The 21,947-nt window shown below is 37.3% G+C and overlaps 1 protein-coding gene across 17 annotated transcripts in view; it reads right to left on the bottom strand.

Moving 5' to 3' along the window:
- PTPRK (protein tyrosine phosphatase receptor type K) overlaps positions 1-21,947 on the bottom strand; it is a 370,095-nt gene that overhangs the window by 82,020 nt on the left and 266,128 nt on the right. For all 17 annotated transcript variants that reach the window (XM_033053758.1, XM_033053762.1, XM_033053760.1 and 14 more), the window contains exons 8-10: positions 14,175-14,477; positions 4,641-4,750; positions 3,282-3,483 (exon numbers count right to left, since the gene is read on the bottom strand). In XM_033053758.1, the coding sequence (XP_032909649.1) occupies positions 3,282-3,483; positions 4,641-4,750; positions 14,175-14,477 (615 nt within the window). The remainder of the gene's footprint in view (positions 1-3,281; positions 3,484-4,640; positions 4,751-14,174; positions 14,478-21,947) is intronic.

Raw genomic sequence — 21,947 nt, 5'->3', positions numbered from 1 at the left:
ATTTGTGGACGAGAACTGGATCAGGGAATCTATTCCCATGCCATTTCTATCAATGGATGGCCAAGCTGCTCATTAATCAGCTTCAAAACTACTATGAAAGCACAAAATCAAAGTTAAAACCAGAAGCAGTTCAGGAACTGATTCACCAATTGAGTGTTACTCCTTCATGGCAACAATATTTGTTGTGGGTGAGATGGCTAGTGTTGGCAATTAATTCAACCATCCAGCTTTAATCTGCTGCCTGTTACAGTCCTCACTGGTAATACTGTTGCCAACTTCAGCCCCAGTGCAAGGAAAGAAACGAGACTTTCTGTGGATCAGAAAGTACAGTAATTTCACGATTATAAGACGCACTGAGTATAAGCCGCACTTCTGGGTTTCAGCAACTTTTTGTTTTTTGTCCATATATAAGCCGCACCTGATTATAAGCCGCATATTACAATACAGAGTGTGATCAAAGGTATCTGTTCTATCACCATCTCTTGAGGGTGGGGATAGTGATCCTTATCTCAATGGCAGATAATCTGATAATGGGCCATCCATTGAAACCAGGCAGGGCATTGTTCTTTATCTTTTCACACCCTATCCTTCCTCCAGCGAGTCATTTTCTGCTAATGGCCCATTGAGTCCCACTGTGGGACTGATAAAATTACTACATCCCATTGAAAGTTGCTCCAACCAGGGGGAAGAGCCCAACATTTCTTACCAAGATAAAAACAGAGGCTTTGGGACACTAAGGTAGCCCCTTTCTCCACTGGACTCCAGTGGAAAACCGGATTTCTCCACATCACCACTGGACCTTTAGAGGGAAACTGCACCTTGTACAGGAGCACTGCTCCAACTGAATCACATCTGTCACTGCAGGAGGATGCAGCCACCATTTAATGGGACTGCTACCAACACCCTGCCTGACGGGGTGTCAGGCTGTACTCTGACTTTGTCAGGGTTTGGAGTTTGTTTCTTTGTAGTACTGTATTTCTATTTTGATTTCCCTAGAAATGAACTGTTATTCCTAATTCCCATATCTTTGCCTGAAAGCCCCTTGATTTCCAAATTATAATAATTTGGAGAGAGGGGGTTTACATCCTCCATTTCAAAGAGAAGTTCCTGCCTTTCTCAGCAGACACCTGTCCTCCAAACTAAAACAGCAACTTTTTGTTCTTTGTTCATATATAAGCCGCACCTGATTATAAGCCGCACTTCAGGTTCGGACCAAAATTTTAGTCAAAATGGTGCGGCTTATAATCGTAAAATTACTGTAATAGCTTTCTAATAATTACTAATTTTTCATAAGTTTGAAAACTGTGTGTTTGTGTTTTCTTTTAAATATGTGACTGTATCTTTATAAAATCATTAATGAAGCCTGTATATCTCAAAATGAACTTTCACAAAAGGATGTTTTCAAGCAGGACATCAATCATTTAAGTCATAATAATTTTACAATACTATATCAATAGATAGAAGAGCTCTGAAAGATTAAAAGCCTTGCTTCATTAGTCCTAGATCCTAGACAAATGTAAAACCTGTTCTTATTTCAGGAAATAATATTTTATAAAACTAATGTTCATTTAATGTTCATTTTAAAATTACTGCTTACACCATGTTCACTAGAATCACGGTAACCACTTGTAAGCTTAGTTAAAAGGAATAATTTCACTCCTCATTAAACTAAAGTTAGCATTTTTCGAAACATGCATTGCTCCATATAAAATACCAGTCATGCAGCGTAGAACTAGACAACAGTTCAGTGTAAAGCAAGACAAAAAGAACAGGATAAAGTTCAGATACAATGGGTATCACAGCCTGCCTTTGAGCTTTCTTAGCATTAACCATGTTTTGCCATTTAACAAGATGTATACTCTCTCTAGAAAGTTGTACCATACTGGATTCTAGACAAAATTCCCATCATTTCTGAGTGGAAAAGGAGGGCATATCTGAAGAAGCCTGAATTCACTGCAGTCCTAAATAATCCAAACACACTGAGGTACTTTTTTCTCAAAATACTGAAATATCAGACATGCTAGCAAGATATACACTTCCTTCTAAAAAGGAGTTAGAAGACAAGTATGCAGATACTACACCACCATTGTATCTGAAAATTTATGAACTAGAATTTGTTGTGAAGAAACACCTTGAAACAACCTGAGTAAAATATCAGACTTCAAAACAATCTAATAGTTAAATAAACAGAACACATCATTTGATTTTTTTGGTGCATTTGGTTGGGTTGTTTAGAAGGGACAGGAGTATGAAGAGTGCTAGTGCTTAAGTTCTAGGGTGGAATTCTACAAACTGTTCCAGTTAGCCATGATTACAGCATTTCATTTGCTACATAATTCAAGGACCTTTGCCTTGAATTTTCTCACATTTTGATTTATGCGTGTGTTTTCATGTACTGTGAGGAGACTACATGAACAGTGTCGCACAAAAAGCTGTATTCCACCACATTATTAACTTCCCTTTACAGGACAATCTGAGTTTCATTATGACAGATGATGAAGAAAATAGCCTGCTTTGTGCTGTTTAAATTTGTAAATGACTGACTCCTTTGATCTCTGTCAAGCTCCTAAGCCACCATGTCACAAAATCAAGTTTCTCTGAATATAGCATTTACTTATTTTCTGCTATCAACTGCATAAGCCACTCTTATTTTTTTGAAAAGAACATTGAAATTTAAGAAAATAAAAATATCAGAGCATTTCATTTGATGTTACTGTCTTCTAGAGTTTACAGTGCATAATTAAGACAAAAAATATTGAAGTTGGTGCACTGAAATAAATGAATAAAGGCACAAAGAAGCACACCTATATGAATCTGGCAAAAGAAATTCATACATTGTCCCAACTGCCCTGACCCTGTTACAGCTGTGTGCTGCTAAGTGGTGTCACCTTCAGTAAGTCAGTAATTTTCTGCACCTAATTTACTAACCTGCAAAACAGATGCACTTCTTAGTGACCTACGAAGTGTTGAAAGGCCTAATTAGTTCAGGTTTACACAGCACTTGAAAATCTTTGGATGAAAGTACTAGATTACACAGAAAAAACAGTTCACAACTACAGCTGAGCAATTTTCACCTCATGCAAGGATTTATCCCTGAACGTATGCTACCCTGTTGTGGTGAATACATGCACAAACATTTTTAGCAACATAATTTCTTAACATTTTAATATTTTGTGGAGGTTTTAAGCATTTCACAATTTCTCAAACCATATAAAAATATTCAAAGGATGTTTCCCCCCTCCCCTTCCCTCTTTTTCCTTAATGCTGTTGTTTGTTTTTACCTGAGATGTTGGTTGTTACATTGATCGTAGTTGCTGGTCCAAACCCTTTGACTGTGCTTGCACGTATGAAGAACTGGTAAGTAGTACCAGGGTGCAGGTGAGAGAAGACGTGGTGTGTGCTGTTCCACAGCTTAGATACTGTTTGTGGAGGTCCTGCCACCGGCACTGCGGGATCAAATGACTGTATACTGCTATAGCTGACCTGTAAAAACAATTATTTTTGCAACAACTCTTAAAGGTTTTGGTGCAAGGGATTTAGGTTAGCTTGGCTGGAAAGCAAACAAAGGACACACACTCATCTAGCTACCCTTTTATCTTGGGGATACCACAGAATCAGAGAATCATTTAGGTTGGAAAAGATCCTTCAGATCATTGATTCCAACCATTAACTCAACAATGCCAAATCCAGCACTAAACCAATGAGAATTTCATGAGCACTATTGAAGAGTTTGCCCTACTTGAAAGGCTATGCAGGCACACTTCATCATTACTGTTGGATAACACACTCCCTTGCTGGCTATAAAATCACTATTGAGCATTTTGGGCTTCACAATTTGCTTTCTTTGTAGCTGCTCTCTCACAGCCACTGTCACTACTCCTGTTTCCAACTAAAAGCTAAGGAAGCATTTACCTGTTTTTATCCCATTCATCAACTGCTTTTACATAGTCCATGTATGGAAAATGTCACTGTTACATTCCACTGAGGGGAAGTGAGTGAATGGCTGAGCAGGGTCAAGCTGCTCACCTGGTTTAACCCACACAATTTGGTGAATTTTCTCTGCATTAAATAAATAAATAAATAGATTTTAAAGGGGCTTTGTTCAGTTTCCCTTCCTATAATTCACTAATACACAAAGTTATATTTTCTGTTGCTTTTAAAGAGGAGTGCTGGAAAGTGTGGTGTTTGTTGCTCACATCAGGTTATGTTGTCTGCTGTCTTCCTGTGGAGCTCCCCAGAAGGCTCATAAATTAAATACAATTTAAACAGAATTTATACAGAGGTTTTCTAAAAGGGTGCTATCTAAAAATCTAACAAAGCCAAAAACACATTGCTCCAAATTTAATAACAATCTTATTTTTCAAGTAAGTAAGTTCTTCTAATTAAGAAAATTTTGCAGATCATGGTTGTCATTGCTTTGGAATGGTGTATAGTAACAATAAAAGATTTTTAAGGCACTTGACAGGGATGGACAGTCACATGCACCACAATTACAAATTTTGAGCATCTAATCACTACAGAAAATGGTATATTCAGTAAATGAAAGGAGCATGTACAGAGCATAAATACCCACTGTCAGCCACCTCTCTTGGTGCACCTCCCTAGCCCCATCCTATGCTTCTTAGGTGTTTAATGATTACCTCATATTGAGTAATGATGCCGTTTGGATCCACAGGTTCCTTCCAGTTGAGGAAGATCTTGTCTTCAAAAGGAGTTCCTTTCACTGATTTGGCAGGTATAGGGCCTGGCACTACAAACAAAATGGAAGTTTAAAAATAGGAAATTGAAGAGACAGAAAAATGAAAGAGATGACAGAACATCCTATTAAAACCAAAAGTGAGCACAGGTCTATTTTTATTAATATTCATTTGCATGCAAAAGGCAATGGTAGAGTGTGTGAAAAAAGCACTTCAAAGTGTATTTTGTCATTTGCAGTGCAGAGAGAGCATGAAGTTGAAACATTAACGTTATCCCCACACACAGTTTTCAAAACTCCATGTAAAGTCAAATTGTCTCGTAGTATAGCCAGGGGAAACAGTTCAAGCTAGATTACAACTTCAGGGAACATCACTGAACTCTGTAATAAGCGTATCTTAGGACAAGGACTACGTGGTTCTAAAATTCTTTTAAAAGGAAAAAATCAAAGGCAAGGAAGGGCTTCTGTTATACAGCTTCTTCCAAAATTCTTATAAAATAGTTCTCAGTCACATCTTCTTATGATTTGTTGTTTTAAAAGAAATCCTCATTTAAAAGAGAGGGCTGAACATTGGGAAACACACCAGCTCAGCTGCCATTTCTTTCAGCTTTTGACCTCTTCATGTGCAGAAGGATCAAGACTACTCTCTTCAAATCTTTACAATAGCAGATGTTTTCAAAGCTTTGAACTGAACAACACTAAGATGACCCTACCTCCTCATTTTAAACAGAGCCAATATCCCTGGTGTAATAACAAGTCTGAAATGTCACCTCAGGCCTCTTTGCCCAAGTGATTCACCGCACCTGGTAATCCCATCAACACCAGGCAAAAGCACTTAGTTATCTCCCTTTACAGCTTACAAGATATTTCTGCCTACATACACAATTCCTTTTTATCAGAGCAGCTCACCTAGATTTGAATACACACATGCTGAAAGATAGAGGTGAGCATAAGTGACAGCCTGGAGAAACTCTGAACCCAACGAAACACCTTCCTCCCTCAAATTGACAAGATTTTTCAAACTGGCAGATTTTTGATTTAAAATGTTATTTCTATTCAATATATTGACATATATTTCTGTCTGCTTTCAATAAGCTTATTTTCTTCCATGCAACTTGCAGTGAGCCTCATGCATGACACTCCTTGGATATATATTATCAAAGAAGACTGAAGTTTTACATAGAGCAAAAATTAATTAAAATCCAGTGGATCAAAGGAAGTTCAAGGTGCTGTGCTACCAGTGGGAAAGACTGAGTGGTCTCTCCCGCCAGTGAAATTTATTTCAGTCTACAAGCAAAATATAAATGATGGTCTGACCCTTGGTACGAACGACACAACTTGGCACATTAATAATAAATTCAAGTAGTCAAAAAAGCCTAGAAGTAAATAGTTTAGAGATATGCAGAGCACTTTCATCTGTCATAAGAAGGTTTAGGAGAACTTAGCTAAAATCACAGGCTGCTGCTTTTCTCCAGTGTCCCAGGACAGTGGGTGAAGGTTGACATGAAGTGACAATCCCTCTGTGCTGCGTCATTGAGAGACTTCCTGTAGGCAACATTTCATTTTTCATAGGGATGCTCTACAGTATTTCCTTACATCTGAAAAGAGGCATGAATGTGCACTGCTGCACATGACATTTTCTTTGGGAGCATGATTTTTTGTGCATGTACATTTGTGTTTGGGAAAGAACATGGGTACACACCAGGGCATGTACACAGTGTATGAAATTTGACATTAAACCACATCAAAGTGTGTGAGGTAAAAAGAGAACAGACATGATTGCTCAAAAATATGCAAAATACTTTTTGTGCAGTGTTTTATAAAATAAATGTTTCGTATTCAGTTGAAACTGGGTACAGGGCTCTACATTTGATGGTACAAACACCTCCTACACCTTTGGTCTAAATGCCAAGGTGGGAGAAGCCTCTAGGCTCATCTCATTCCATGACTCTTTTCTTCTCCTGCAACACAAAATTTGATGCTTAAGGCAGAAGTAACAATGTTAAAGTGACTGGAATTATGTGATTCCAGTTAGTTTCATGCTTCTCTTCCCCCTGGTATGGGTACAAGAACAGAAGCTATCACAGTAATGAGCACCTTGCTTGAAATCCAAGCTCCAAAAGGTCAGAAAGAAAAAGAGAGCAAGCATCTAGAGAAAGAGAACAGTGATTACCACAAACCTCATCCACCCCCACAAATTCATAAAAATGAATGTTGAGATTAACCTAAATAATTTGAGAACTCAACTGGAATTAAAACAAAGAAACAAATAAAAGTTCAAGTGCCCAGGAGAAGGAGTATAAACTAACATTAGTTTGAAGTACACATTTTGATGGTCTGAAGTTAATTTTTCCTTTCCATTTTCCAGTTTGGCTACCGTACAATGTCTTTTAATCACACTGCTTTACCAAAAGGGTAAAGGGAGTCAAGAAAGAGAAAAGCAGGAGTAAGAGAATTTGCTTAAAGAACAGAATATCTTCAGGTTAGTCAAAATAAATCCTCAGCATTCTTATTTGTTCTTTTATGTCTTTGTTATTAGGTCAGTATTTGTCACAAACAGAAATTTTTAAAAGGCCAAAATTAGTAAAAAAAATATCCCTAAACAAGAAAAGAAAAACACCAACAAAAGAATAACAGCAAGGTAACCTGTTGGTATCACTCCCTGAAGACTCAAACTGCATTTCTCAATGTAGGCAGCAATTGCTGTCTATTCCCTGCAACTCTCAGCAAGACTCTAAGGACTTCAGCAATACCTCAAACTTCACCTTTCTGTGTTAAGAGCCTTCCCTTTTGTAGTGGATTTACCTTGGCTGGATGCCAAATGCCCACCAAGCTGCTCTCTCATTCCCCTTCCCAGCAGGACAGAGGGGAGAAAGCAAGACGGAAAACAATTAGTGGGCTGAGATGAGGCAGGTTACTAAAGAGGGGATTAAAAAAAAAAAAAAAAAGGAAAATTTAATCTCTACTTTCCAAAAGTGAGCAGTGTTCAGCACCTTCTCAGGGAGCAGGGCTGCAACATGTGCAGTGCTTGCTCCAGAAGGCAAAACTTGTAAAATAAAGAATTCCACTTCATTCCTTCTCCATCTGTTAGCTTTTACATCTGAGCTGATGTCCTATGGCATGGAACAGCCCTTTGGTTAATTTGGGTCAGCTGGCCTGGCTGTGTCCCTTTCCAGGGCCTTGCCCACTCCCAGCCTCTTGCTAGAGGGGTGTTGAGAGACAGCACTGATGCTGTGCCAGCCCTGCCCAGCAGTACCAGCACATCGGTGTGCTCTCAGCACCTTTCTGGGCACCAATGCAAAGCACAGCATGGTGAGGGTTGCTGAGGGAAAATGAGTTCATCTCAGCCTGACCCAATACACCTTTGTATGATATTTAGCAAGAACTTGGGTCAAAACTAGCCAGGTAAATGTCAACCTTGTGTTGATAATAGCTTTCAGAAAACTCCTCACAAACAGCAGGAAACACTTTCTTCAGGCTTCTGAGAGCATTTTGGGAAAATCCAACACTCACCATGGCACACTTTTGCCCACTTCTTAGCTACCATTCTTTTCCTACCCAAGCTCTCACTCTTTCCCTTGGCCTTACAGACAGCTTACACTTAAAACACACAATTACAAGACTATTACAAGTGCGTTAAGGTGAAGTATGTTACTTAACATAATCATCTGAATAATTCAAAAAATGTAAGCAGCAGCTAGGAGAGTAGAACTCAGACCTTTTAGCCTCTGCACTCTCTCTTGAAAAAGACTGTGATCTGCTGACCTTGTGAAGTGTTACCCCACCAAGTGAAAACAAGAGTAAACACACTTCGCCATGCATTATTCTATGTTAAACTTCCAACAACTCAGGATTTACACTTATCTGAAGAAGTGAAATAATTTAGGTGGGTTTAACTATATGGATATCAGAAGAGATTTTGAGCTTAAACAAAAATAAACCCCAAAACAAACAAAACAAAAAGAGTAAAAAAGTATGCAAACATAAAATGCACAGATGTATAAAAGTAGGATAAAACAAATTTAAAGGGAATCTCAGCAAGGTTTTATAGCACAAACAATACAAGCTCTTCTTTCATGATTTACATGCATCCCCAGAGCTCTTTTAATAAAACTACATATTCATATAGTGAATAGTTGATAATCTTTTCTTCTATATGCATGTGGGATGATGGACTTTATAAATACTCTGCATAGCGAAAGTACAAACCATCAATCTGACATCACACCAATCCATTTTAGACCAATATATTTGCATTAAATTATGTCACAGTCACAAATAAACTGTTATTCACAAATAGTGACTCTTAAATGTTGTTCTACACAGACTTAACAGGAAATTTATATTACTATACATTACTTCTGGAAAAACAATGTATTAACTGACACCAACCACTATAAAAATGAATTTATATTGCTTCAGTTTTCCTGCTACAAAATAATGGAAGTGCATATAAACAGAGTATTTTTATTATTATTATACTCCAGGAGAGCTATGCACAGTATTACTATGTTCTGTGGTAAAAGTTATGTGCAGAAATATGTAGGGTTATATTGGGAAAAATTTCTTTGTTGTAATCAAAAAAGGGCAGCATATCAGCAGCAGACTTGCAGCCTTTTCTGAAAGTAGATGCTCATTTTCAGAAGATGGTGACAGTCTCTCCTACTGTTCAAATGTTACCAGGAACTAAAATGGTCCACCTTTCCATTGGCTTTTTCTGACGGGTTTGATTTTTTTACTTTACACTTTACTACAACTGGAGACTAAATTTTATATAGAAGCAAGTTTTATGTATTAAAAAGGAAAAACATAACCAGAACTGGTCTTACTGGTCTTTACCATAAGATCATTTTGCAGAAGAGCTGATGACAAAAATTATGTCTTTGGAAAGCCCTTAAGTTGGACTATTTGGAGTAAAGAAGAAAATGCTGTTGAATATTACTGGGGAAAAAACCTGATTTTATATTGACAATGGTGTACATGCTCCACTTGATATTTCTTTTCCAGCCCCAGTATCATACTTTAACCCCAGTCAGCAACTAAGCTCCACCCAGCCAGTTGCTCACGCCTCCCTCAGCAGCTGGATGGGGCAGAAAAAAAAATAAGAAAATAATACAAAGAGCAATGAGAAAAGAATTAGAATGTATGTAACAAATTCTGTACATTGCAATTGCTCACCCCTCACAGACTGATGCCCAGTTGTTTTCCAGATGTGAACCCTGGCCAAGTTTCTTCCCAGTTTATAGACTGAGTATGATGTTCCATGGTATGGAATGTCTCTTTGGCCTGACTAGGTCAGTGTGCTGCCCACATCCCCTCCCAGCCTCTTGTGCCTCTCCTGCCTTCTCACGGCAGGACACGAGAAGATGAAAAGTCCTCAACTTAGTATAAACACTACTTAGGAACAATTAAAATATCAGTGTTTTATCAACATCATTCTCCTCGTAAATCCAAACCTCAGCACTGTACCAGGTACTAGGAAGAAAATTAACTCTATCCCAGCTGAAGTCAGGACACGCATTTAGACAGTATGCAGAGTATTTCACCCCTTTTTTTTTTTTTTGTCCCTTTTTTATAACATTTCCTCTTCCTCTGCTCTCTCCTAGAGGGGCAAGCCTGCTGGAGTTTTTCCAGGAACATGAGTAATGATTGGACAGTTGGTGTCTTAACCCTCCACCATAGCTCTCAATATCTCTGCAAGGAGCAGAACAAGCCACAGCCTCTGAAAGATCAGGGGACCTGATTTGTGTCCAATGAGCACATGCTTTGCTCCAGACCAAAGCTCTCTTATACTTTAAGCCACAAAATGGATACTTCTCCTATTCCAAGTGATCCTTTTCAATTAGTTGTTTGCCTACTGTTAGGTGACACACTCTCTTACTGGTTATAAAATCACCATTGAACACTTTGAGCTTCACACTTTGCTTTCTCTGTAGCTGCTTTCTTAGGGCTAATGTCACTACTCCTGTTAATCCACTGCCTTTTGCATCTGTTTCCAATTAAAAATTAAGGAAGAATTTATCTGCTTTAATCCCATTCATCCACTGCTTTACAAAGGGTCCCTCTGAGTTGGCAGCACACTGGTCAACAGGCAGGTCCTAGAACATGAGAACATTGATGATTCATGCTAAGTGATAAATTCACTGCTGGTTCTTGTACTTTGTCTCAAAGTGCCAAACACTGTCTTTGCCCAGCAGGTACGCAGCCCCAGGTTGCATGAGCCTTTCTCTACTTCCTCTATCAAATTCTTCAAACAGTTCATTTTCTGTACTATCCACGAAAAGCAGTGAGTCCCTGTCACAGCACAGGTAATGCCAAGCATCTGTCAACTCAGAAGAGCTTTCTCTCAAACCTAAGTAGCTGTGTGGATTCTCCCTAAAGTGAAAGATACATTGCTTCCCTTTTAAAACATACACAAATTTCACTGTTTTCATAATCTTTTTTTGCAAAAACTTGTTTCTGTCTAATTCACAAATTTTTTTTTTAATTTTTATGTGAAATACAACTTCCCGGAAGTACTAAAATACACTTTAAAGATTAATTCCACCTGCCCATTTTAAATAAAAATACTGTAACTACTAAGTATTCAGATATAGCTCTGGTCAAAAGAAAGACTGTTTCAGACTGTCCTGGTATTCCTGGGCTTTGCTATCTTGCAGATATTGAATTACAAGCTATTAAAACTTCACTCCTTTGTCAGCCATTGCTCCAAAGATCAGAGCACAGCTTTTGAATCTTTCCTCATTCTTCTATAATTGTTTCTTGAGTTAATTCTGCTCCAAGTACCATATGCTACTGAGTTACCACTCAGTATTCTGACAGATCTGACCATTTCTGAAAGACCCACAGTGCAGCTACACAGCCTTACGTAAACATGAGCCTTTGTGAAAGACAGATCCTTCCTGTCTCACAGAAGAGTCTCATGAAAAACCAGAGTCCTCTGCTCTTAGGAAATCCTAGAAGTTCAGAAAAGTGTAAAGTTCCCGCCAGAAGGGAGGAATTGACATGAAAGATGTAGTGAGATGAAGGGGAAGGTTTGAACTTAACAATAACTGAAGAGACAAGGGACAGTTTGGAAGCATTGGGAAGTATGATCAAAAACACAAAATGAGAGCAAAATGGTAGAGGGGAAGAGAGACAGGAAAACATGGCATAGGCATCTCTAACTCCAAGAATCTATGAAGTTTTTGCTTGTTTAGCAGACCTTGTGAAAAAAAAAAAAAACAGCATTGGAAAGAATCCCACACTAAAGAAAAGCTAACAAAAATTCAATTATCAGTTTTCATCTGGAGTTTTCAAAATTCCTCTTTATGGAAACTATACAACTATTTTCCCTATATTCCTTCTCCAAAATGAATCACTGATAATGCCTCCATGATATAATTAAAATTATGGTTGCTCTATAAAACCTGCAAAAACCATGAAGACAATTCAGCTTCATCTGACCACACGTGAAACATAGGGCACATATATAACTGGATCTCTCATCTTAGTCCAAGTCCTGCTTTAGGCTTCAAACTGTGCTTGAAAATAGTTTCAGATACTTGATCACTCAGAAAGGAACTAAATTAGCATTGTACACATAGGCAGTCAGCTACAGGATTGAGTTTACTATTGCTATAAGAGCTCAAGGAAAGACTCAGGTGTGAACCTCTCAGTACTGTACATTGTCTGCAAGCCCTGAACTTTGAAGTCATGGCACAATGGACATAAACTGTCACGCAATCAGGAACACAAAATTAACATCCCAATAGTTTCCCAGAGTAAAGCTCACAGGAGGCTATTTTCAGGTCACAAGCATTATTACCACCAGCACATTTAAATATAGGTACCTTTTAAAATGTGTTAATCCCCCTCTGAAAACATCTGCTTCAGCTGACCCTGGCAACTTCTATTCACTGGGTGAAGCTTCTTCTACACTACACTACTTGTGACACCAAAGCCCTCACAACTCGAGTTCACTGACAGCCCACTGGTGTGTAAGCTTGAGACTGAAACTGCCTTATGTGCACCATCTTCCAAGAAAAATCCACATCAAAACTGGGAGACAAAGTATATAAGCTCACTTGACTCTGCTCCTGACAAGTACTGACACAGTGACCAGCTGCCATCTCCACACATCTAACAAGACAAAGGCCACTGGAAACCACAACCTTCCTTAAAATCCCAGGTAAAATTGAAAAGAAATTAATTTTCCATTGACTTAACAATGTCATTTCTGCTCTTTTTAACTTCAAGGAAAATAGCAACCATGCATACGTGCAATGTAACTCAAGCACAGAAATAAATAATCATGAAATATGTGTAAAATTAACTTTAAAATTAATTCCATGAAATACTCTAATTCTGTACTATTCAATATCTATATGCATATATATGGCTCCAGTTTTCTACGGCTCCTCATATTCTACCTATTTAATAAATTTTTCTCTCTTTATTGCAACAGTAAATATATTCCTTTTAGTTCTCATAAAATTGAAAATATATGGAAAAACATCACTACCAGACTTTAACACTGACTGTTATATAAAGCTATATTTCCCATTCATTTATTTTGCAGGCAAGTAAACACACTACCTAGTTCAATTTTACCTTTTTATTTATCTATAGGCTTACATTAGTCCAAGTATTCTATTTTTGTTACCTATGGAAGTATCTATTTTCATTTTGCTGTTGTCAGTACTTTCACAAAATCTGAACATAAGAAAAAGAAATTAAAACTATTTTTGCTACCATATTTTAAATATTATTAGGGAAAAATATCAATTTTTATTTTCATATATTTGGTACCAAGATTCATAGCCTAGCCTCTGAATGTGTCACCATTAACATGTCTACATCTATTGTTTACTTTTTCACAACTAAGGTAAATTCAACTGTCTTGCTGAAACTTTCTTGAAAACATTTTAAAGAAGAATCACGGAATATATGGAAATGGAAAGGACACATATGGATCACTGATTTAATTCCCAAGCTGTCAAAGTAATACTTTAATTTGATAGGGGGCTTTCAAATACTATATTCTGTGGTCTGCAACATAAATTACTGCTCAAATATATTTGCTATAGAGGTTTGAAATCTTGAATAGAGTCTTTAAGCACTGAACTCAAACGTGACTTACAGAATTAACTTTCCAATACTACACCTAATACTGTGAAGAAATCAAACACCACCATGTGTTTCTCACCACCTGCATTAAACACAGTTTTTGAAAGATTAGGAAGCCATCTCCCTTTTTTTGGAGAGAGAGAGTCAAGTAGAGACAGAGATCCAGTTTGACTTGTGCTGCATGGACAGTTTTAGCTACATATGCAGGGTGACAGCTATAATACCTTCACAGCTGCCATTTTGGGGCTAATTAGTACATTAATAGAAGAGAACTTCCACCCTTCACAATACATATTGGAACACATAGTCATTTCCTTCCACCTGCCTAGACTGGACTTTGATGTAATTTCCATAAGAACATTTAACATACCATCTTCATCTGTCTGGATAATGGTCTCCTCACTTTCCTTCCTCCCTTCTGGATTGGTTAAGATCATCTTGAGGCTGACATTTGTGTAGGGAGGTAAACGATCCACAACGTGCTGAGGTGCTTTGGGGTCCATGTCCAAGCAGTCTGCTTTGCTCTCGTTGTGTCCACAGAAGTAGTGGTAGCATATAGTGACATTGAAAGTATGGCAGCGAGTGATGTTGTAACCCAGAGATTCCCAATCCACAGCGATGTGTCTGGCCCTGATCTCAGCAATCTTCAGTGTTTTTGGTGTTCTCATAGGTTCTAGAAAATAGAGCATAATGAAGAAAACACTTAATATTCCTCATCTGTAGCTGGTAGATGGTACATTCCAGAATGTGAGAGTAAAGGAAGCACCCAAGAAATAGGCAAGTATCATCTTTTGCACAGGAACTCCGGAAGAAAAAATGCTTCTTAATTTTTTTTTTTTATTTCATTCCTCTTTGTCCTGTCTTTGCAGGCTTAAATCAGTGATAGAGATTTAGCAATAGTGAGAAAAAGAATAGTTAAATTATCAGTAAAGCAATTGAAATTACAGGCAACAGGTGCAAGAAAAGTGACAAAAAGGCCACTCAGCTTCCTTTCTTGATTTCCCCCTTACTCTTTTCCACTCTTTTACCTGTGCAAATCAGATAATGCATCATAACGGTACAGAGTGAACATTTACTACATTATGATTTATCATGCCACCATCAACGCCTTATACTAATTATACTAATTACCTTACTAAACTAACAGTTACAAAAATGATGCAGATATTAATTAGTGTTTATTATTTTAGTAATGAAGCTATTCATTCAAGCAAAACCCCTCAGAAATGGCACAAAAAAAAGTGCTTTTGGATATTCCCATTGCATCCTGATTTCTTCAAAACCCCAAAATCATGATTACTCTGAGTAGGTAATCTCTGACCTGCTCACCAAGCTCAGCTGCTCTTCACACGTGCATTTCCACCAGCAGAGTACCTGATGCTCCCCAAGTGGTCATCAATCTTTCACTGTCTCTCTAGAGCATTTGTTCCTCATGCAAGAGTAACTTTTATCGTTGAACTTAATTAAAATGATTACACAATGAAAATCACGACCATGACTGTATATACTAGAATTTCACTGAAAATATACCCTGCTAGTACATGCTTCCTCACCAGAGAAAATAAAGCTTGCTGTTGATACAGCTTCAGCCTTGTGTCCTTGTTGGTTTAAGGTCAAAACAATCAAGATGGTTCAAAGAAGGGAAATACAGGATTTCTCTCTCTGAGTATAATTGTTCTTTCTAACTTATATTTATGAGTTCCAATGAGGCGAAATCCAGCCAAAAAGCACAGATGGTATATTGAAATAAGGAAATGTGAACCAGTGTAATCTATTCAGCATGCAGTTTGCCAGACAAACTGCAAACATTTAGTTTCAAACATCAAAACAACAGAATTCTAAATATAACATAAAGGTATTCCTAGTAACATGATGTGTGTTAAGGATTAAAAATTACACCTATTTGTTGCCATGATCTATCTTTTCTTCATTTTGAACAAACACATATATTACCTTTGCCATTCAGTACTGATTTATCATATATACAGTGAAAAATGCAATTAAATAAGACTTCCTGGGTTGTAGCTCTCTGAACACACTGTGTACTGTAACAATAGAGATTTAAAACTGAAAGATAGCATTGAAAAGGTCCTTGAGCGATAAGAGACTTGAAGAGAATGAGAAAAACAGGGTTTTATAGAGAAAACAATGGCTGGTGCTTTAGCAAGTAGAGAGAGGTTGGAGGTGGTCACGGAAAAAAAGTGTAGCAATATAGTAGATCTACTGAAGGAGGTGGTAAAGGTCTTCAAAGAATCAGTATTCCCTTGGCTACTGCAAGCACTTGGGGACAAACTGAACACACTCAAGTGCTATGGAGGAACAGAACTGTTAAGACAAATACATAAAGACACACATACATATTTATGGATACATATACAAAATCAGCCTTTTTCTCATATGAATGACAGTTGCAAAACTTAATTAGACATACTCTGATTTAGAGTTTGAGGCCTAACAGAGTAAACACACCCTTCACCAAGCAAATGTGTTATAGGCTAGGTTTTCCTTCTGAAATGGAATGACTTTTCTCATTTTAGTAATTTCTTCTTTGTTTTCCTACTCCAGTTTGTGCCTCCGACCACTCTCACTAGAGATGGAATTCAAACCTGAACTCAAAATTTATTGGAATTAATATAATGTAACACCTGGTGTCTGACTATGAAGTCTGAAGCTATTAATGTTTGAAGCCAACTAATCAGTAACAGAAAATGCACAACATTTTCATCTTGCATCTCTCTTGACAAGACTTAAACTGCATTTACACTATACTGCACAGCATTTTCAAGAGAGAGGAAAAAAATAAAAGTTTTGTTAATCTTAAAGAAAAATTATTTTACAATTCTATGCAAATTTTAGAAACGTGTCACAGCATCAGAGGAGATACAGAAAAGCATCCTTTATTCACCTGTCAAAAAGGAAAGAATGAAAGACAGAGTGTGATCTCGCTTTCTCACAACTATTCCCTTCTTTGGCAGAAATTAAACAACTTCTTCAATATTGAGATGGTAATTAAAGTCTGCAGAGTCTCTCAACAGCTTTAGTAAACTCTGCCAACTATCCCACTGCTCCTAAAACGATGCTTTAAAAACACAATTTTACTCTTTCTTCTGGGCAATGTTCATCTTGGGAATCTCTAGAGGTAAAGACCAATTGTTTTAAACTACCACACCACAAAGTCTCCATCTGTAACACCTCAGTAGAAAGCAATCTTCGAATAATTACTTTTCTCAGATAAAGCACTATTGAATTTTTGAGTAGGCTTCCCAAAGATCTCAACCATCTCATTAAGAATAGCTTTGATCTCGATGGGAGCAAATAGTGTTCATCTCATTTTTTTTCCATTTCCCATCACAATTTAGGGTTTGCTTTTCACTGAAACATTTTTTTAATCCTATTGAGTTTGTATTTTAATGTATGCATTCTCTTCTGTTTTCTTGATACTCTTTGAGTACTGCTAATTCCAACAACTGAATTCACCGCTTGTCTTCCCAGTTTTTTTCTCCCATCTTTCCTCTTTAAGTCACATCCAGAACTTTTATCCAAAATACATGGACTCTCAAGTACATGAGTTACTTCTTTGTTGAATTACCCATGTCAAGAACCCACTGTATGACAAAGAGGGAAGGAATAAGATGTTCTCAAAATACCTGCTCAATCCTTAACCTGTCCACTGGAATGTCAATTGATCGCAGAAGGTACTTAATATTTTTCAAACATTAATTTACCGATTACCCCTGTGAGACACATAAGTGGTGTTAAAACTTTTCTGTGAAGGGAAAGAGGGACAAAAAACGTTAATAGTTTGTGAAAAGCTACAAAGTGAATTACTGCCAGGGCCACAAGCAAACTGAAACAGACACTTAGCTGCAGCAATGCATAGAGCTCATTTACAATGTACGTGCCAATGCTTCCACCCAAATTCTAACTCCAATCCTACACTCTAATACTTTTTTAAAAAGTGTTTTGATGGTTTTTTTAAAAATGTTGTCTTAGAACAAGTTTGAAAAAGCAAACAATGCCTAGACACTAAATGAATATGTGAGCATAAGGACATGTTATTTGAAAAATAATAATTTGGCTTATTCTTTTAGAAAGATTTCTTGATTGAGAGCTTCGAATTTGAATGAAAAAGACTTGTTTTTTTGTTTTGTTTTGTTTTGCATTAAAACTTGTATTTAAAATTTTAATTTTTGGGAGAAGATATTAATAATTTATTTTTTTCAAACCTTTTTCTCCATCAGATAAAAGGCTGGAGGGAGTTCTTTTGTAGTGGTAGCAGAAAGTATGCAGGACTTCCATTGTTGCAGCAAACAATATCCTGTGACTGCATCAAGCTCTTAGATATGAACATTCTGACAGGGAGGGTTATCTCTGTGAGCAGACACCCAGCAGCAAAGCATAAAGAGGATTTGGTGGTGGTAGCAGGGTTGACCTTTAGATTCTCATGAACACCTCTAATGATGACAGTCTCCCTTCTGCCAGACCCTGCCTGCCCATGGGTTGCTGCTATGACCTCCACCTTATTTCTACCTCTACTTAATGGCCAGCTTCTCCCTCTGCCTTTTGCTTTTAACATCTGGCAATACCCACCTCTGTTATCTCCCTCCTCCTCACCCCTGCTTTGTGTCTTTGCACACAGACACTGCTGACTGGTTTTAACCTCATTGGACCATTTAAAAACAGAGGCATTGGGCGAATATCAAAACAACTGAAAAACCAGAATGACAACAGATCTCTACATTTGTACAGATTACTAAATCCTTATCCAGAAACAATGCAAAAAACTACATGCACGTGACACTCAATCACAACTATTTCTGGATCAAGAAGATTTAACCCAAACTTATGGGATAAAATCAAGAACATTTTAGTAATTCTCCAAAGGTTAACAATAGAGGCATAGATGGTGAAAGAGACAGAACCTGTTGACCCTATACAACCTCTCAACTGCAGATGACTTAGTAAGACTCTCCAGATAACAGATAAAATGGAATTCAATTTCTTTTGTGCTTGATAAACAACATGTGATATGACAGGTCAGTATCAAGCCTCTTTGTAGAGATTATCTTCACTTACACAGAGATGGGAGTGAAAACAAAAGTCTTCACAGCTGCAGAAGCAGCAAGGTGAGAGCATGCATTTCCTCAGAACCTCTTTTTAATGATAATATGTATTAGCCTGCTGTCCATCAGAGACAAACAGATGCCCCAAGAGGTGTGAAAAAAACCCATACAATAAGGATAGCAAAGTGTGTCATGCTCTGCTTTTGCTGCCTTTTCTCAGAAATCCTAAACGTTGACCACAAAACAGTTTAATTTCTATGTGCTTTGCAGAGGTGGGGGAATTAGATCTTCTGGCAAGTCACCAGAATGCACGTTTGTTCACATGAAATGGAAAGCAGTTGGACAAATTTTAAAGCACAAACATTTCAGATAAAAATGGTGCTTCTCAAAAACCAGCATTTCCTGTCTATACACTGTCTGTGTATTCAATTCTTCAGTAGGGGTTGGCTTTTGGATCCTTTTTTCCCCCTTGAACTCTTTCTAGTCTGTCATTACACTGAAGAGCTGATTTCCAATTTCTGCTTTAACCACAGCGACTGAATTTCGTATCAAACTTAAGAGCAACCCAGGTAGCCTTCACTGGTGACGCTGGAGACGAAAACTAACTGGACTTGGAAGGTGTGATAATGCATAAATTTGTGCATTTGAGGGAACTGCAGAGAGATGTGGAGTTTACGTTAAAGAAAAGCTCTCATATAGAAAAGCAAATGTACAACCATTATTTAAAAACTACAGGTAATAACCTCATAAATTAAAGCACACTTTCTCACCATGGCTCCTTTAACTATCTTGTCTTTTAAAACAAAAACTACATAGACAAAAGGAAGTCCTCATATTTCTGCTAATAGTCTCAGTCTGAACAGCCACTGGAATTTCCCAGACTTTTTCTCTATGAGAATATAAGCCTCCTTGTCCTGTGGTTTCTCCTGACCTTTCCAGGGTAACTCTTTCCTCAGCATGTGGGAAATAAAAGAGGATTATTCTAAGATGTCACCATGGTTGTTGCTCATTTCTCAGTTCATGCAAGCTCTGCACAAACAAAATGTTCCCCAAAAAAAAAAAAAAAAAAAAAAAGTTACAGTCCTGTTGCTGTAAAGAATTATTCTGAAAGACCTCTGATAGCAACCTGAAAGGTAAGTGGGAAAAGAGCCAAAGGAAGCAGAACCCCCATAGGAATAGCCATCAGAGGTGTAGTAAGGTTTTGTAGACAAAGGTTTTTCACTTACTGCATTAATCTCAATTATTACTTTTGTTATTAGCAAATGATGAATCAGGTAGAAAGGATTTTTATATAGATACTATGTTCCTCACTTCATAAACATGGTTAGAACTGCTGAATAGAGCAGTGTATGAGTCACTAAAAAGGACCAAACTAGAGTTAAATATTTCAAGAGACAACCACAGTCTCAGCAAGAACTATGCACGTCAGCTGTGATCACTTCTGCACTTCTGGGGGTAACGTGCTCTCGTCAAAGGAGCAAACTCTAATTAAGTTATGTTATGAACAAAGCTAACAAAAATCCCTAGGTAAGGTGAGCTGTACTAGAATATCCATGATGAACCCCCTGAGTTTCAAGGATTATTAACCTACAAGTCCGAGAGAATTTAGTTCAGATTAACTCCCAATAACTCCATTATTTAACAGTATGATGATACAGGAAGATCCTTCAGACATCCGAAAAATGTCATTCATTTCTGTCTGATTTTCATAAATCAGTCTGTCTCCACGACAGAATAATTCTTGTCGATTCTATTCAAGCTTCTTGTTTGTAACCAGCAGAATTAAAGACAACTTTGAAGTAAAAGCATAAAACAATTATCAACTTCGGCCTCAATTCTTACTACATAGTGATAGTTCATGAACCTTGCCTTCAGTCAGGGACTCTCTTCTACCTACTTGATGTGTATTCCAATCCAAAACCACACCACATTATATTACCAACTGGGTCAATATTGATGCAGGATAATATAAGGCATCAAAATGTCCTTGTCATATGTTATTGGAATAAAATGCTATTCCAATGTTGGAGTACCCGAACTCCCTCAATCTCAGAATCTATAAAAACAGGACTCCATGTAGGTAAATGCAAGTTGGAAAGGCTAACTGAGGTACTTGGTAGTAGGGTTTTTTGTTTGTTTGCCTTGGTTTTCTTTTGGATTTCTTTTTTTAATGTTGGTTTGTTAGGTTTTTTAAAAATCTTGTTTCACATCAGCATTTAAGACACCCGATTTTAGGCAGCCACATTTGAGAACTCGGTCCCTTCAATCTTTTTAAACTTAGAAGCATTAAGAAATAGTGAACACAAAAGGAAGAGAAATTTATGAAGTTGTCAGAAGTAGTACAATTTGAAGTCTTTTCTGCAGTCTGACAAGAAAGCAAAATTTAACGGTTACATATTTCCACAACGAATATCATGAGGATTGTTGGGCATCTCCCTTCTCAAATGTGTGACACATACATAATATAAAACAAATAGGGATGCCAACATAAAAATAATTAACTTTTTGTGCATTAGTATGTCCATCTTTTTGTCACGTGAAATATGAACCCAGAATAAATGAAACTGTGCTATTTATATTCTGTTAGCACTACAGATTTATTTTGGTGCAAACAAAGGTTATAATGCAATGCACAAAAAATCCATGACTTTTATCTCCTTTCACTTTATCTAGTGACTGTTTTATTAAGACAGCTTACAAATTTCTTATTGACTACATACTTCAGGGAGCTGAAGAAAACATCTGAATTATTACATAGATAATCAGCTCTACTAGACTAGTTCCAGTAGCAATGAGGGGATATTCAATTTATTTTAGAATGCACCTTTTTCAATGCAAAATACAGCTGTTCCTGTATCATAGGTGTAGTAAACAGATAAACATAATTGCACTATTGACAATTATTTGCCCATTTTCTCTTGATAGTATGTTTATTCTGTTACCTCCACGCGTGATTAACAGCTTATACATCCTTAGCATGTAATCAATAGCTGCAAAGTCTTGTATTAGCTTGAGAGATTAGACATCCCTTGATAGTAAATTCTGTTGATTTATTCAGTTTATCTTAGCTGCAAAAATCT

Source organism: Catharus ustulatus, chromosome 3, assembly GCF_009819885.2.
Source record: "Catharus ustulatus isolate bCatUst1 chromosome 3, bCatUst1.pri.v2, whole genome shotgun sequence".
Taxonomy (NCBI): domain Eukaryota; kingdom Metazoa; phylum Chordata; class Aves; order Passeriformes; family Turdidae; genus Catharus; species Catharus ustulatus.
This window is presented reverse-complemented; position numbering and strand designations above follow the sequence as displayed.